Source organism: Saimiri boliviensis, chromosome 19, assembly GCF_048565385.1.
Source record: "Saimiri boliviensis isolate mSaiBol1 chromosome 19, mSaiBol1.pri, whole genome shotgun sequence".
NCBI classification, from domain to species: Eukaryota; Metazoa; Chordata; class Mammalia; order Primates; family Cebidae; genus Saimiri; species Saimiri boliviensis.
Window position 1 is genome coordinate 3,518,178 of NC_133467.1, and position 13,405 is coordinate 3,531,582.

At 38.0% G+C, this 13,405-nt stretch overlaps 1 protein-coding gene across 1 annotated transcript; it reads right to left on the reverse strand.

Moving 5' to 3' along the window:
• Nucleotides 1–1,170: 1,170 nt before the first annotated feature.
• Nucleotides 1,171–7,277, reverse strand: RGS1 (regulator of G protein signaling 1). The gene is made up of 5 exons (XM_003938155.3): nucleotides 7,061–7,277; nucleotides 6,619–6,699; nucleotides 6,149–6,210; nucleotides 4,591–4,754; nucleotides 1,171–3,837 (listed from the first exon to the last, which is right to left on the reverse strand). The coding sequence occupies exons 1-5, from the start codon at nucleotides 7,195–7,197 to the stop codon at nucleotides 3,652–3,654; spliced, it is 630 nt and encodes a 209-aa protein (XP_003938204.1). The 5' UTR covers nucleotides 7,198–7,277; the 3' UTR covers nucleotides 1,171–3,651.
• Nucleotides 7,278–13,405: the final 6,128 nt, after the last annotated feature.

Consider the following 13,405-nt stretch of genomic DNA (forward strand, 5'->3'; position numbering starts at 1 on the left):
TCTCCTGTTTTCAGATTCAAAGTAAAGGAGTCACTGAGGACTACATAGCAAGTCAAATACTGACTGTACAGAAATATCCATAGAAGGTTCTGTATTTTGTCTCTGTATTTTGTAGGAAGGTTTCATTTAGGTTAGGCATCTAGTAAGATACGAAATTTTGCTATTAGGATGATACAGTTTTAGCTTCAAGATATTGTTCTCAATGAAAAGGGTAGAATTATTTCTGTGACTGGTAATTTTTGTTCTATAGATGTTTTTATCCTGGTCTTGAAAAAATTCTATAGCTATATAAAAATAATTTATATTGATGGCATTTTAAAGCACCTTTTACTATATTTTTCCCGCACAAATTTTATAAATTATGATTTCCAACAATAAACTGTCAAAGATTCCTACTGGTATAATACAGCCCATGTTTGCACAGAGAAACAAAGGAACTGGAACTTTATTCGATGTAGGCTAAATGTGTAAACATGCAATTTTTATGAGACGTCATTATCCACATTTTCATCTCCATAGATTCATAGCTTTCCAGAATAAGGATATTGGAAAGTACTTCAAAATCAGCTTGAGAAAAGTAAATTGTAAAAAACATTTTTGGTTTTTAGCCATGCACATTGTTGACTGCCGTTGCTTTATTATCACAGCAGAACATAGCCTGTGAACTGAATATCAGATTGCCCAGTTGGATCAAATTTTAAAAAGTAGATATCACTAGCTCTAATTATATTCCGTGAATGATCTAATGAAACAATCACATCATAACAAAAAGTGAAAACAGGCTGGGCATGGAGGCTCATGCCTGTCATCCCAGCACTTTGAAAGGCCAAGGCAGGTGTATTACTTGAGGTCAGAAGTTTGATTTGAGACCAGCCTGGGTGACATGGTGAAACCCTGTGTCTACTAAAAATACACAAAAAAGCTGGGGGTGGTGATGTGTGCCTGTAGTCCCAGCTGCTTGGGAGACTGAGGCTGGAGAATCACTTGAACCCGGAAGGTGAAGGTCACAGTGAGCCAAGATCATACCATTGCACTCCAGCCTGGGCAACAGAGTGAGACTCCATCTCCAAAACAAGAGAAAGAAAAAAAAAAAAAAAAAAAAAAAAAAAAGAAAAGGAAAAAGTGACAATAAAAAGAAAAATTATCTTTGCAAGTATTTTACATTATATTATTTAGAATCTATGCAACCAGGTGGCCTATTTTTTTTTTTTTTGGGCCAAAATAAAGAGGTTGCTTGTTTTGATCTCTGTCCAAAATCGAATGGTTTTTGGCATTTTGTCAAGAGAAGAACCAGCAGCATTTATTGTGTGACTGGTGAGTGTATTAGGCGGTGGCACTTCCTGCTCCTCACAGTCTTGAAGGCCTGGACTCTGATTAATGTGACAGTCCTTAGAAGCTACCTGGAAACTCCTTGGGAGGCTGTGGCAGGGAGATCGCCTGAGCCCAGGTGGTCGAGACTGCAGTGGGCCGTGACCACAGCCTTGCCCTCCAGCCTAGGCAAGCCTGTCTTAAAACAAAGCACAGCGCAAAACAGAGAAAACCCTGGAGAATTGCTTTCACTTTGGAAACTGGAAGGGGCCAGGAAAGGGCGTTTTACATAGAGAGCGGAGTGTGAGCCTCGGAATGGTACAAGAGAAGGTCGGTGATCCAGTGTGACTCAAGGTAGGAAGGGCACTGAGGTGAGTAATGGGAGTTGTCCCATGAAGGCTACACGGGGAGGGTTTTGAAGCCCAGAGGGAGACATTTGTACTTCCTTTTATATGTCACGAGACGTGACGTGTCCAAATCTGTGTTTCAGAAGATGTTGTTTGTGGCTGTTCAGAGTACAGATTAAAGAAAAGAGACTGGAAAGACAAAGAACGTGTCATGTGAACTGGCAAACCAAGAAAGTCTATACTAGGACAGGGACAATTAAAAAGCACCAGTGATGTGCCAACCACAGACACTGATTGTAGAAGAATGACTGGCAGAATTCGGTGATGGAATGATCTAGGAAAGAGAGAGAACACGGACGCTGGGGCTGCTTATTCCCATGATGATTATCATCGCTGGATCCTCAAGTTTCCGTTACAAGGTGACCTGATAAAGTATGGAATAAAGCATAAAGTGGAACCGATTTAAACTCTGTCTCATGAAAACTCAAGAATGATTCTGTTTGTACCTGATCTGTATCCTGCCCCTTGCCGTTCATTGCTGTGTGCCTGATGACTGGGCCAGTTCACGGTGAGATTATCCATACATTAACCATATTTCATTACGACGTGTGAGTGACTGATTATCGAATAAGATACAAAGCACAGGTGCGCAGGGAGATAGGCGCCGTATAGGCTCTTCAGGAATATGCACACTCTTGATTTTTCTGCTCTCTGTGCGTGAGCCCTTCTGTGGAGTCTTGTTTTTCTGCTTAGGTGACACTTAGGACCATTGCAGGCTTCAGTGATTTAGGAAGTGCCTTCTGGTCAGTGGGTGGCAGTGTTGCACAGAAGAAGGAGAACAGGTTGTGTTTGGAAGACTTGTGAGCCATCCCTGGCACTGTGACTGTCCCTTAATTCCCAGGTTCCCAACTGTGGATTATAAAATCATCTTCAGAATCGCCTGTGGCTTCCTTTTAAATACGGATTCCTATATCCTACCCTTTGGAGATTTGATTCAGTCATTCTCATTTTTGTCTTGTTTATACCCCCAAATAGGGATATCTGTATGTTGTTTTTTAACACGCTCGATAATTTTGAGAGTTACCTAAAGTTAGGAACTAGTAACTTAATTTTTCTGAGTCTCAGCTTTCACAGGATTGCTATGAATGTTAAATAAGAAAATATGTCTAGATTTTATGAACTTTAACTCACAATAAAGTATATGTTGTTAATTAGGTTACTTCTTGAAATAACTTTTCTATCCCTTTTTAAAAGACTAGATAATAGTTTTAGATATTAAAGAGATGGTAGACCGAAGAGTCTTGTTTGAATTATTTATTTTTAAAATCTTAGGAATAAATGCAAGTTTTTAAAAGTAGCAAGGAGATGTAAACATAAATTGCTTCTATATATTTTAATAAAAAATCTGCATTTATTATTAACACTAATAATTTAACTTACAAATATATTCTGACTCCCTGGTTTTAAGAGCAATAGCTTAAGTTAAATACACAGTTCATCTCTTCCAAAGTCAAAAACAATAAAACGAACAAAATCACACCTACAAGCAATAGTAGCAATGGCGATTTTGAAACATAAACGTTAAGTTAATGGGACTGCAATAGCTCAATACAAACTTTATAATATACAGTGTAGATGTCAGTTGACCTTGACTCTTAGCAGTATGCTGTAATCGGTTTCATCGCCTTTAGTCACAGCTTCTGTGTAACTAGAGTTACCTGGCCTTCCCAGGTCTGAGGGGCTTTACACAGCGCCACCGTTTTTTGTGACGGTACCACAGTGCCTTCTTCCTTCTATGGTCTCTCAGTTTTTGTCTTGCTTATGTTTCTTCAACTCTGCGCCTGGACAACTTTCATGTTAATACATTCTGAGTCATTCGTTCTCCCTTGGCCTGTCAAGACACCCAAAAAAGGCCAAGTTGTTCACCAGGGAGCCATACTGGCACATTCCTTTTGCACTTGGTTCTACCTTCTAGTTCCCTTCAACCAGGGACCAGTCACTTTAGACTATTAGCCTGGAGGTCATTTAGAAGATTTTTGTAAATATCTGATTTGAGGAACCTGGGATAAGAGTCCTTTTCCATAAGAGTGTATATGACTTTTTGTGCTTCATCAAAACATGTGGGGGTTGGTGCTTTAATCTTCTTAGCTGTAGATTCTCGAGTGCGGAAGTCGATATTGATCTAAAAAGAAATCCTTGTTAGTTAATATATACTTCTTATTTATTGCAAATTTTATGATGTTACTGTGTTTTTTGAAGGACCTCAGAAAGCGATTTTAAGGCTCCGTTTAAATCAATTCAAATATCTCTTAAATGCCTTTCCAAAAGCAGCTCTCTACTAGGTGCGAAAGAGAGAAGAAATATTGCAAAAATGACTTTGTTTCAAGTTTGCTCTCAGTGTAGTTGGGAGATGCAAAAGAAGCAGACGTGAAAAATTTAAATATCCACATAAGATGATTCATATATCATGAAGAATGATATGGGCATTTAAGATTTACAGGAGGAGAAGGCTCTTTTTGCTGCTATTTTCTGCTTGGACTAAGAATATTTATCTGGGACTACTGTTAATTCGAAATACTTTTGCTGCTGCAGTTGTATACATTGTGCTAATCTGCATTTTCTTATCCAAAGCGAGAGCACTCATTAAGGACTTCCTGACTCGGAGTTCTTGTCAGTTGTGACACCCTTACCCTTTTCCTCACCCTCATCAAGGCAGCTGGCTTTGTAAAATCAGTCTCTTCATTCTACTGTGCTGAAATCCTCACCAATATAGAAAATTAGATTCTCATTGCACTGAACTATGTTTACATGCCTTAGTATATAGAAGTAAAATTATATACCCCAAAAGGATTTTATCTTGTTGTATATATTAAATGTTATTTCTGCATTTAGGGTTTTTTACAGAGAAACCGATGATGGTAAGCTTCATACTCACTTGTTTAGCAGCATCTGAATGGACAAACGCTTTATATATCTTTTCTGCTTTGCAGTGCAAAAGATCAGACTCTGTTTTCTTATAGTCTTCACAGGCCAGCCAGAATTCAATGTTTTCCTCACTGAATTCAGACTTCAGGAAACTTCCAAAGACATCTTGACCAGCTAAAAAGAAAGTGGGTGGGGGATGGGGGAGAGATAATTAAATTGAATGCACCAACAAATGAATAATTTGAGGAAGAAATGTGTAAGAAAAATACAATTGCATCCTATTCATACAAAGTAAGAGATGGCTACTGCTGAAATAGCTGTGCCATGGTCTGTAGAGATGAGAAGGCATTTGAAATTCCTTCATTCATAGAAGAGGAATCTGGGGCCAGATAAACTGGTTCACAGTCACCTTGCTGCTTAATAGTGGCTACTGAACTATGCTTTGCTTCTATCTGCTATTTGAATTGAAATTCTGTTCCACTGAATATAAAACCGTCTTTTATATGTGCCCAATCTAACCAGAGTAGAGACTATACCAGGGAAGCAAACACTGACAAAAGGCTTTAACATCACATTAATAATTAATAAATATAATTTCCCCATCTAATTCATAGTAACCAGGAAATGTTAGGCCTATATGTGATCTGTAGGCCTGATGTACTGATGATGTTTGCTAGGGTTTACTGAGACTTTTGTATCGCACTATTTATGGTTCATATCTATGCCATCTATTTGTTTAGCTGAATTATAAACCAAGTCGTGGCGCTAGAGTGAACAAACTGATTCCCAAGTGAGGCTCCTTAGGGTCTCTGTGGGGAGAAACTAATAATCTCACTCTTTAGAAATAGAGAGCACACTGCTCGTGTACACCTCTGAAACAGGTCCTAATTTCAGTAGGATTTTAATGCCCAAAGCAAGGGGAAAGCAAGCTGATTTCATTCTTTACCTTCTCTCATCAGCAAATCTCCACAAGACTATTTGTGCTTAAAAATCCTTCTATCATATTTATGTTATCACAACCATCATGTTATAATAATGCAATGATTTATGTTATGTATCTCAATCACCTTCAGGGCAGTAAGAGACTGTCTTTGATTTTGAATACTTGCTACCTCTACAGTGTCCTCTATATAAGGGTGAGATGAATGATGAATGTATGAAAGATAAGATAATTAATTGAACGAATGAATCAGTCTTGTTACATGCAGGTGTACAAAAATACATTCTTGAGGCAGATGTCAAAATGGCAATGTACATGTTAAAATATTGGGCTTAGTTTTAAAAGCTTTACCTATCAGAATCCCAGCACAACATTTAATTTTATCTCTATAATGATCTTTGAAAACACCTAATTGTCTTAGCAAATTTGTCTAAAAGGATTTGGCAGAGTTGACTGCTAAGTCAGCATTATTAAGAGGCATACTATGCTGAAGTTATCAGTAACCACAGACAAACTAGAATACAACTTTTTGCGTACTATCCTATGCAGAGTACTATATTTAGTGAAGCCATTCAGATTTTTTTAGAGTATTGAGCTGAACCCATAAACATTCAGTAGTTATACTTACTTTGGTTGGCAAGAAGTTTTTCCAGAGATTGAGACCATTGCATTACTTCAGCAGCAGAAAGTCTACAGAGGACAAAGTTTACATGCATTAGCAAATTTTTTAAATGTAAGCCCAAATGAAATAAAAATGGCTGTTACATTTTGATAACTTCACAAACTCAAACTATAGTTCTAATAAATACATTAAAATTTATTCACAAAAAACAAAACTTCCCTTAGAGTTACTATAGTTATGAAAAAGAACTGCCAATAAAATGTGAAAAAATTCCAAATAGATAAAACCCAATGTGTTTGCACACACATTTGTATTCCATTTACATTGGTACTGATATAGTCTAAATTTATTTGACATGTTTCTTAAAAGAAATGAAGTCTGCTGTGCACAGTGTTTACCCCTTGCTGGGACACAGAGACAATGCATAGGCTGCTGTTGTAAATGATCATGACAGTTCATTGGATTCATGTACTTACATGTCCTTGGACTTGGAAGATTTCATTCCAGATTCCAGATGTGGGATCACAGATCTCAGATATGCTTTCATATCCATTCCACTACAAAAGACATAATAGTGAATATTCGTCTTTCTTCAGAATTCATTTTATTTGTCAGAAGACACAGAATAAATTTCTATAAGGAATCAGACAATACTAAAAATTATTGATGCAACATTTTGCTATATTCAAATAGAGCTCATTTTTATGAGTCAATGTCAAGAAAAACTACCGAATTTAATGCCATATCAAGTTAATTTTTTTATTACAACTGAGTATTATTTATTTACTCACAACAGGCAATTAATTCCTCCGATCAGCGTTAACCTAAGTGCTCACGTTTTCTTCCATTCATTCTCAATCCTACTGCCATTAAAGATAACCTGTTAAAATGCACAAGTGAGACTCTGAACAAACTTACAAAGTCTTTGGCCTCCGTTTTGGTACTTTGTCATCTAGAAGTGAATGAGTGGTTCCTTTTGATTCCCTTGGGTTAGCGGAGAAGAACATTCCTGGCATTCTGTCTAGCTTTGGAGTGGAGATGGCTGCAGCTCGCATGGTGCTCTTGGCAAATCTGCGCGAGTCAACGTCTCTGCTGCTTTATATAGTGCAATGCAGACAGGCACTTGCTCTTGAAGAGAGTCTGTTTATCAAGTGATATTACCACAGACACTGGAACTTCCCCCTTTCTTGGTGTGCTGTGACGTGGATCTTGAAAAAAAAAAAAAGCATACAGTGATGTCTTGTGGTTGAAACTTAACCAAACGAGAACAGGTCACTTGATTAGAAAGAAAGAAAATTAAACACACAGAAGTACACACACAAGTGTCACATGTCTAAAGCATTAACAGCATCAGTCTTTGGTTCTGGAGGATACTTGTTTCTTTTAAAAGTTGCATGTTTCAGTAAACTGTTTCATTTGGTGTGTTAATTTATCACATAGAAACTCACATAGAAATTCATCACATAGAGTTGTATCTTACTCAATGCTTTGGATAGTCCTTGACTATAAAATCCATCTGATCAAAATATTTTAAGAGTTCTTTGTTTTTCTTCTCAGGAAGCAGTACAAAGTAAACAAATAATTTTTGTTTAATTATTTTTGCACACATCTGAAAGGAAGGACAGTTATGAGAGGCTGTTTTCACGTTTTCCCACTCCCATTCTCATCCCTTATTTCCATGGCAGGAAATTTCCATGTTAATATTTTCCGGGGTGTGTGCTAGATATCCTACTGGTGATTGCATAAGATCATTTTAAAGGGTACATGGCTTTTATTGTTATTATCTTATTTATTAAGAATCTAATTAGTATATCAAACTTTGATTTTTGTATATTGCTGTTTAGGAAAAGAATAAAGTTTCATTAAAACAAATTAAGAAAATAAATGTTGGCCGGGCGCAGTGGCTCACACCTGTAATCCCAGCACTTTGGGAGGTCAAGGCAGGTGGATCACAAGGTCAGGAGTCCAAGACCAGCCTGGCCAAGATGTTGAAACCCCATCTCTACTAAAAATACAAAAATTAGCTGGGCATGGTGGCACATGCCTGTAATCCCAGCTACTCAGGAAGCTGAGGCAAGAGAATTGCCTGAACCCGGGAGGCGGAGGTTGCAGTGAGCCGAGATCGCGCCATTGCACTCCAGCTTGGGTGACGGAGTGAGACTCTGTCTCAAATAAATAAATAAATAAATAAATAAACGTTTAATTGTATACAAATATGACATAATATGTAAATATGCTGATACAATGGCCACAGTTATCAGAAGAAAAACTGCTTAAGGTAAAATAAAAGTCTATTTGGGTAGACCAATAATGTATACATCTTGGGTAATGATCTTTCACATTTTGGCAGTATCTCTGAGAAGTAATAATTTTCGCTTCAATTAAGACTAAAGTTTAAAAAACAAACAAAACTCAAGGAACTAGGTGACTAATCATTTATCAGGGTAGAGAGGTTAGTAAAATATAGGCTTTCAAGAGTTTATGTAATGAATGTGGCTTATTTATAGAGTAACCAGTTTAACTTAAGCTTCCTTGGATTTTACCACTGAAAGGACAATACTTTCCTTTAAAAGGACAAAGAAGACTTTACTTAGAGAAGCTTCTAATGGTATTAGGTAAAGCTGTTAAGGGAGGGGAGTAAATATTTGAAGAAAACAATTTACAATATTATAAATTTCACTTTTTTTTTTTTTTTTTTTTTTTTTAAATGAGACGGAGTTTCGCTCGTCACCCAGGCTGGAGTGCAATGGCGCGATCTCGGCTCACCGCAACCTCCGCCTCCTGGGTTCAGGCAATTCTCCTGCCTCAGCCTCCTGAGTAGCTGGGATTACAGGCACACGCCACCGTGCCCAGCTAATTTTTAGTATTTTTAGTAGAGACGGGGTTTCACCATGTTGACCAGGATGGTCTCGATCTCTCGACCTTGTGATCCACCCGCCTCGGCCTCCCAAAGTGCTGAGATTACAGGCTTGAGCCACCGCGCCCGGCATAAATTTCACTTATAGTCATTAACTTCAGTATAATGAACTCATTCTATTGTATGTTACAAGCATCACTTTATGTTGGGAAGATAACATGATGCATTAAGAAAGAGAACTACTGAGATGAGGTGGCCACTCTCAAAGACTGATGACAAAGGCATTTGTTTGTATACTTCCTGTGGTTCAGTCCATACTTACTTTCCTGTTAAAATCTTCAGCATTGTTCACGTTTGTTTATCTAGTGTCCTCTCACTTCTCTAGATAATTGTGAGTAAGTTATGTTAGAGTAAAATGATGTAAAAATTATTTGTAGCAGCCTGCTATTATTATCATCCAAATACACTGACAGCGTCCAAAGAATGACAGCAGGAGCCGCCAAAGTTTTGGGGCCAAGTCATTTTGGGAAATGTTCGGCTCCTAACTTGTTAAAGAATTAAACGCTCTTTAGATAGAGAAAACGGTTTTTTGAAATAATGTTTTCTGGACACCATGTTAAGAAACTCTGGTCCGAGATAAAAATAAACATTGGCCTCTTGTGTATTTAGAAATTGCTCTGAAGCTCCCAACGCTTTGCTACACCCCAATACAGATTTTGAAGCGCAAGCATTTACAGTTGCATGCTTCCACTTTTGAATAGAAGTATAAACTCTTGAAAGAGGGAGTCCTTTCGGAATTCCTGTATCACAGTTGGCTGTTGAGGTCACCTTAGTCGTGTAGCAATGCAGCTTCTCTCTCAGAGGCTATTTGCTCATCCAGGCAAAGTTGATATTTGCGTCAGAACAAGGCAAATTTGGTCAAGTTGTACCAGCAAGTTCTGACGAGTGCAAGGCCAGGCATTGAAAGTTCCGTATTAATGTTAAAGAGGTTGCCATTATCTGGCTCGTCTTTGTGAAATTCATTAGGAAATGATAAACTGTCAAATTGTAACTGTATTGAATCAGTGACTTTGGTTGAAATTGTAGAGGATTTCAAAAAAGCCAGTAGAAGAAACAGTGGGTCTCACAAACAATCTGGGTGTCAGTTTTTCCTCTATGAAACTGTGCTAAAAGGTCTAGGTTGGAGTTCTATGAAAAGGAATACTTCATGTAGTCTTAGTGTTATCTTTTTCTTTTTTAAGAAAAATTAATGGACTTCATTCTTACAGTGGTTTTAGATTTACAGTAAAATTGAGTGGAAAGTACAGAGTTCCCATATACTCCCCACCCTTCACCTCACCTCCAGCGTCACCAGCACCATCCCTCACTAGTGTGAAATATTTGTTGCAATTGATGAAACTACGGCTACACAGCATTATTATCTAAAATCTATAGTTTACATTAGAGTTCACTGTTGGTGCTGTACATTCTATGAGTTTGACAGATGTATCATGATGTGTATCCATCGTTATAGTATACAAAATAGTTTTCTTTACCTAAAATTCCCAGTGTTACATTTTAAAATATGTAGGAGATTGGTTCAGTAAGACATTTCAGATTATGGCTATTGAAATTGATAGGAAAAATAAGGAAAATTGTAATCTTTCCTGAACTGAATTTACATTTGGTTTCAATTACTCTAATTACTGGAATACTAGTAGGGAGTGCTTTGCTTAAACCTGATATTGTTTGAACCTTTAAAATGTTGCTAAAATATCGTTGTGGATATTAGAATTGTGAGACAAGGGAGAATGATGAGTGTAAGATTCTATTTTAAAATAAAAATGTATCTATATTGGAAAAGTCAGTGACGTGAACAGATAGTTTGATCCATTGAAACAAAATGTCTTGATTCGACAAACTTTAATTGCATTCCTACAGTGTATGACACATACAGTATGGCAGATACAAAGATGAATGAATCTTCACCTTAAGGGGTTCACTGTGTAGTAGGGCAGACAGGTACTTGTGAGAGGTATCATCAGAGAGGAATGGACAGAGGCAAGAACACAGAAGAGTAGTTAGCTCTGGAACGATTGGAAAGGAAGCAAAATACTACTGTCTTTGCTATAAAATCAACATGTATCTCTTATATGCTTGCTTTTGCGTTTTTATTTTGCATCCCTTGGAAAGTTCAAATGGTTGCAATGGAGAAACTGGTCTTTAGCAAGTAGACACCTCTTTTACGTTGGAAGATCATGGAAAGGTGGATCTCATATGTACTCACACATCTTTCCAAACTTTAAAAGACTCTGAATGACTTTGTTGAATTCGTATAACCACTCAGAGCTTCCTGGGTCTTCAAGGTTTATAGGTAAGGCTACTAAAAGTGTTTCAGCTAAATTCCATAGAGTTTATTTGAAAATTTGGAAAAGCTGCAACAAAGGTGAGTTTAGAAGGGTTTTTCTCTGTGTGTATAGAGGGTTGGTGAAAACTTTATATTATGTATAAATGAAAAGATAAAACATTTTAGATTTGCTTATGATTTTATTACAAAGAAATATGGGTTTTAGTAAGAGCAAATATCTGCAACACACTGAACAATGATCTCAGTAAGTACAACTGGGCAAGATAAGAATCTAGTTTCTTTTTCTCACTGTGCTGTAATCTTTCAGTCAACACTGACTGCCTCCTTTCTATAATTTGAGAATTTACAAGAAAATAGAACATGAGACCTTCAGTAAACTGAGTTTATGTGATTCAATAAGCCTCATTCACCCTAAATCTAATTTTATCAGTTAAGTTCTCAACAATAGGCCCATGTTCCAAAACATTCTTGAAAGCACGGAGGAAATCTTTGGATACTATCATCTCTTGTATACTTATTCCGCATTGGATTTATTGTCATTTAATGTCACACTATCACTTACAATTCTTTCGACAAGAGAGAGCAGTTATGTCTGACTGTAGCCTGTGCTTTGCAAATAAAATTTAGTTAAGTACAGAAGCAGGTGCCTTGCTCCCAAACCCAGGTAAGTGGAGAGCTGATGGTGAATGAACACTGGTACATTATTTGGAGTTGGAATGGAATGTTCTGTTACATAACAGTGACAATGCAAAAAAAAAAAAAAAGAAAAGAAAAAAAAAAAGGTTGGAAGTGCTCAAATATCTGCCTGTAGAGGATTTGTAAAGGAAAGTGATGGAATTTGGCTGTGTGTTTTCTCTAAATTTCTTGCTGAGTTGTAATTCCCAGTGTTTGAGATGGGGCCTGGTGATAGGTGATTGGGTCATGGGGAGAATCCCTCATGGGCTGGTGCTGTCTTCACAATGCTGAGTAAGTGCTCTCGAGATCTGATTGTTTAAAAGAGTGTGGCCCCTCTCTCCCACAACTATCTCTTGTTTTTGCTCCTGCCATGTGAGACATCTGCTCCCTCTTCATCTTCTAGCATGACTGGAAGCTTCCTAAGGCTTCCCCAGAAGCAGGTGCCAGCTCTGTGCTTCCTGTACAGGCTGCAAAATCGTAAGCCAATTAAACCACTTTTCTTTAAATAAATTACTTAGTCTTAGGCATTTCTTTATAGCAATGCAAGAATGACCTAGTACAGAAAATTGGCACGGAAGAGGCGGAACTGCTATAAAATTACTTCAGAATGTGGAAGCAGCTTTGGAACTGGGTCACAAGCAGAGGCTGGAAGAGTTTAGAGGGCTCAGAAGACGACGAGAAGATGATGGAAAGTTTGGAATTTATTAGAGACCGGTTAAACGGTCATGATCAAAATGCTGATAGTGATGTGGACAGTGAAGTCCGGGCTGAGGAGTCTCAGATGGCAGTGAGGGTCTTACTGGGAACTGGAGCAAAGGTCATGCATGTTGTGCCTCAGCAAAGAACCTGGCTGCACTGCGCCCCTGCCCTAGGGATCTGTGGGAGTTTGAACTTCAGAGTGATGATTTAGAATATCTGGCAGAAGAAATTATTTCTAAGCTGGAAAGTGTTCAGGATGGGGCCTGGCTGCTTCTAACAACCTACACTCAGATGTAAAAGCAATGACTCTTAAGTTGAAAACTCTCTTTAAAAGGGAAACAGAGGGAAAAAAAGTTTGGAAAATTTCCAGCCTAGCCATATGACAGAGAAAGAAAAAGCTTTTGGGGGAGAGGAATTGAAGCAGGCTGTGGAGCAACCACTTACTAGAGATATTTGCAATATGATATGCTAATATCCTAGACAATGCGAGAAAGGCCTCGAAAGCATTTTGAGACCTTCATGGCAGTCAGTCCCTTACTTCACAGGCCTACAGGCCTAGGAGAATGGATTTCTGGGCCAGGCCCAGGGGTCTGCTGCTAGGTACAGCCTCAGGACACTGCTGTCTGCCTCCTGGTGGCTCTGGCTCCAGACTCAGCTCAAAGGGTCTCAGATACAGCTGGGGCTG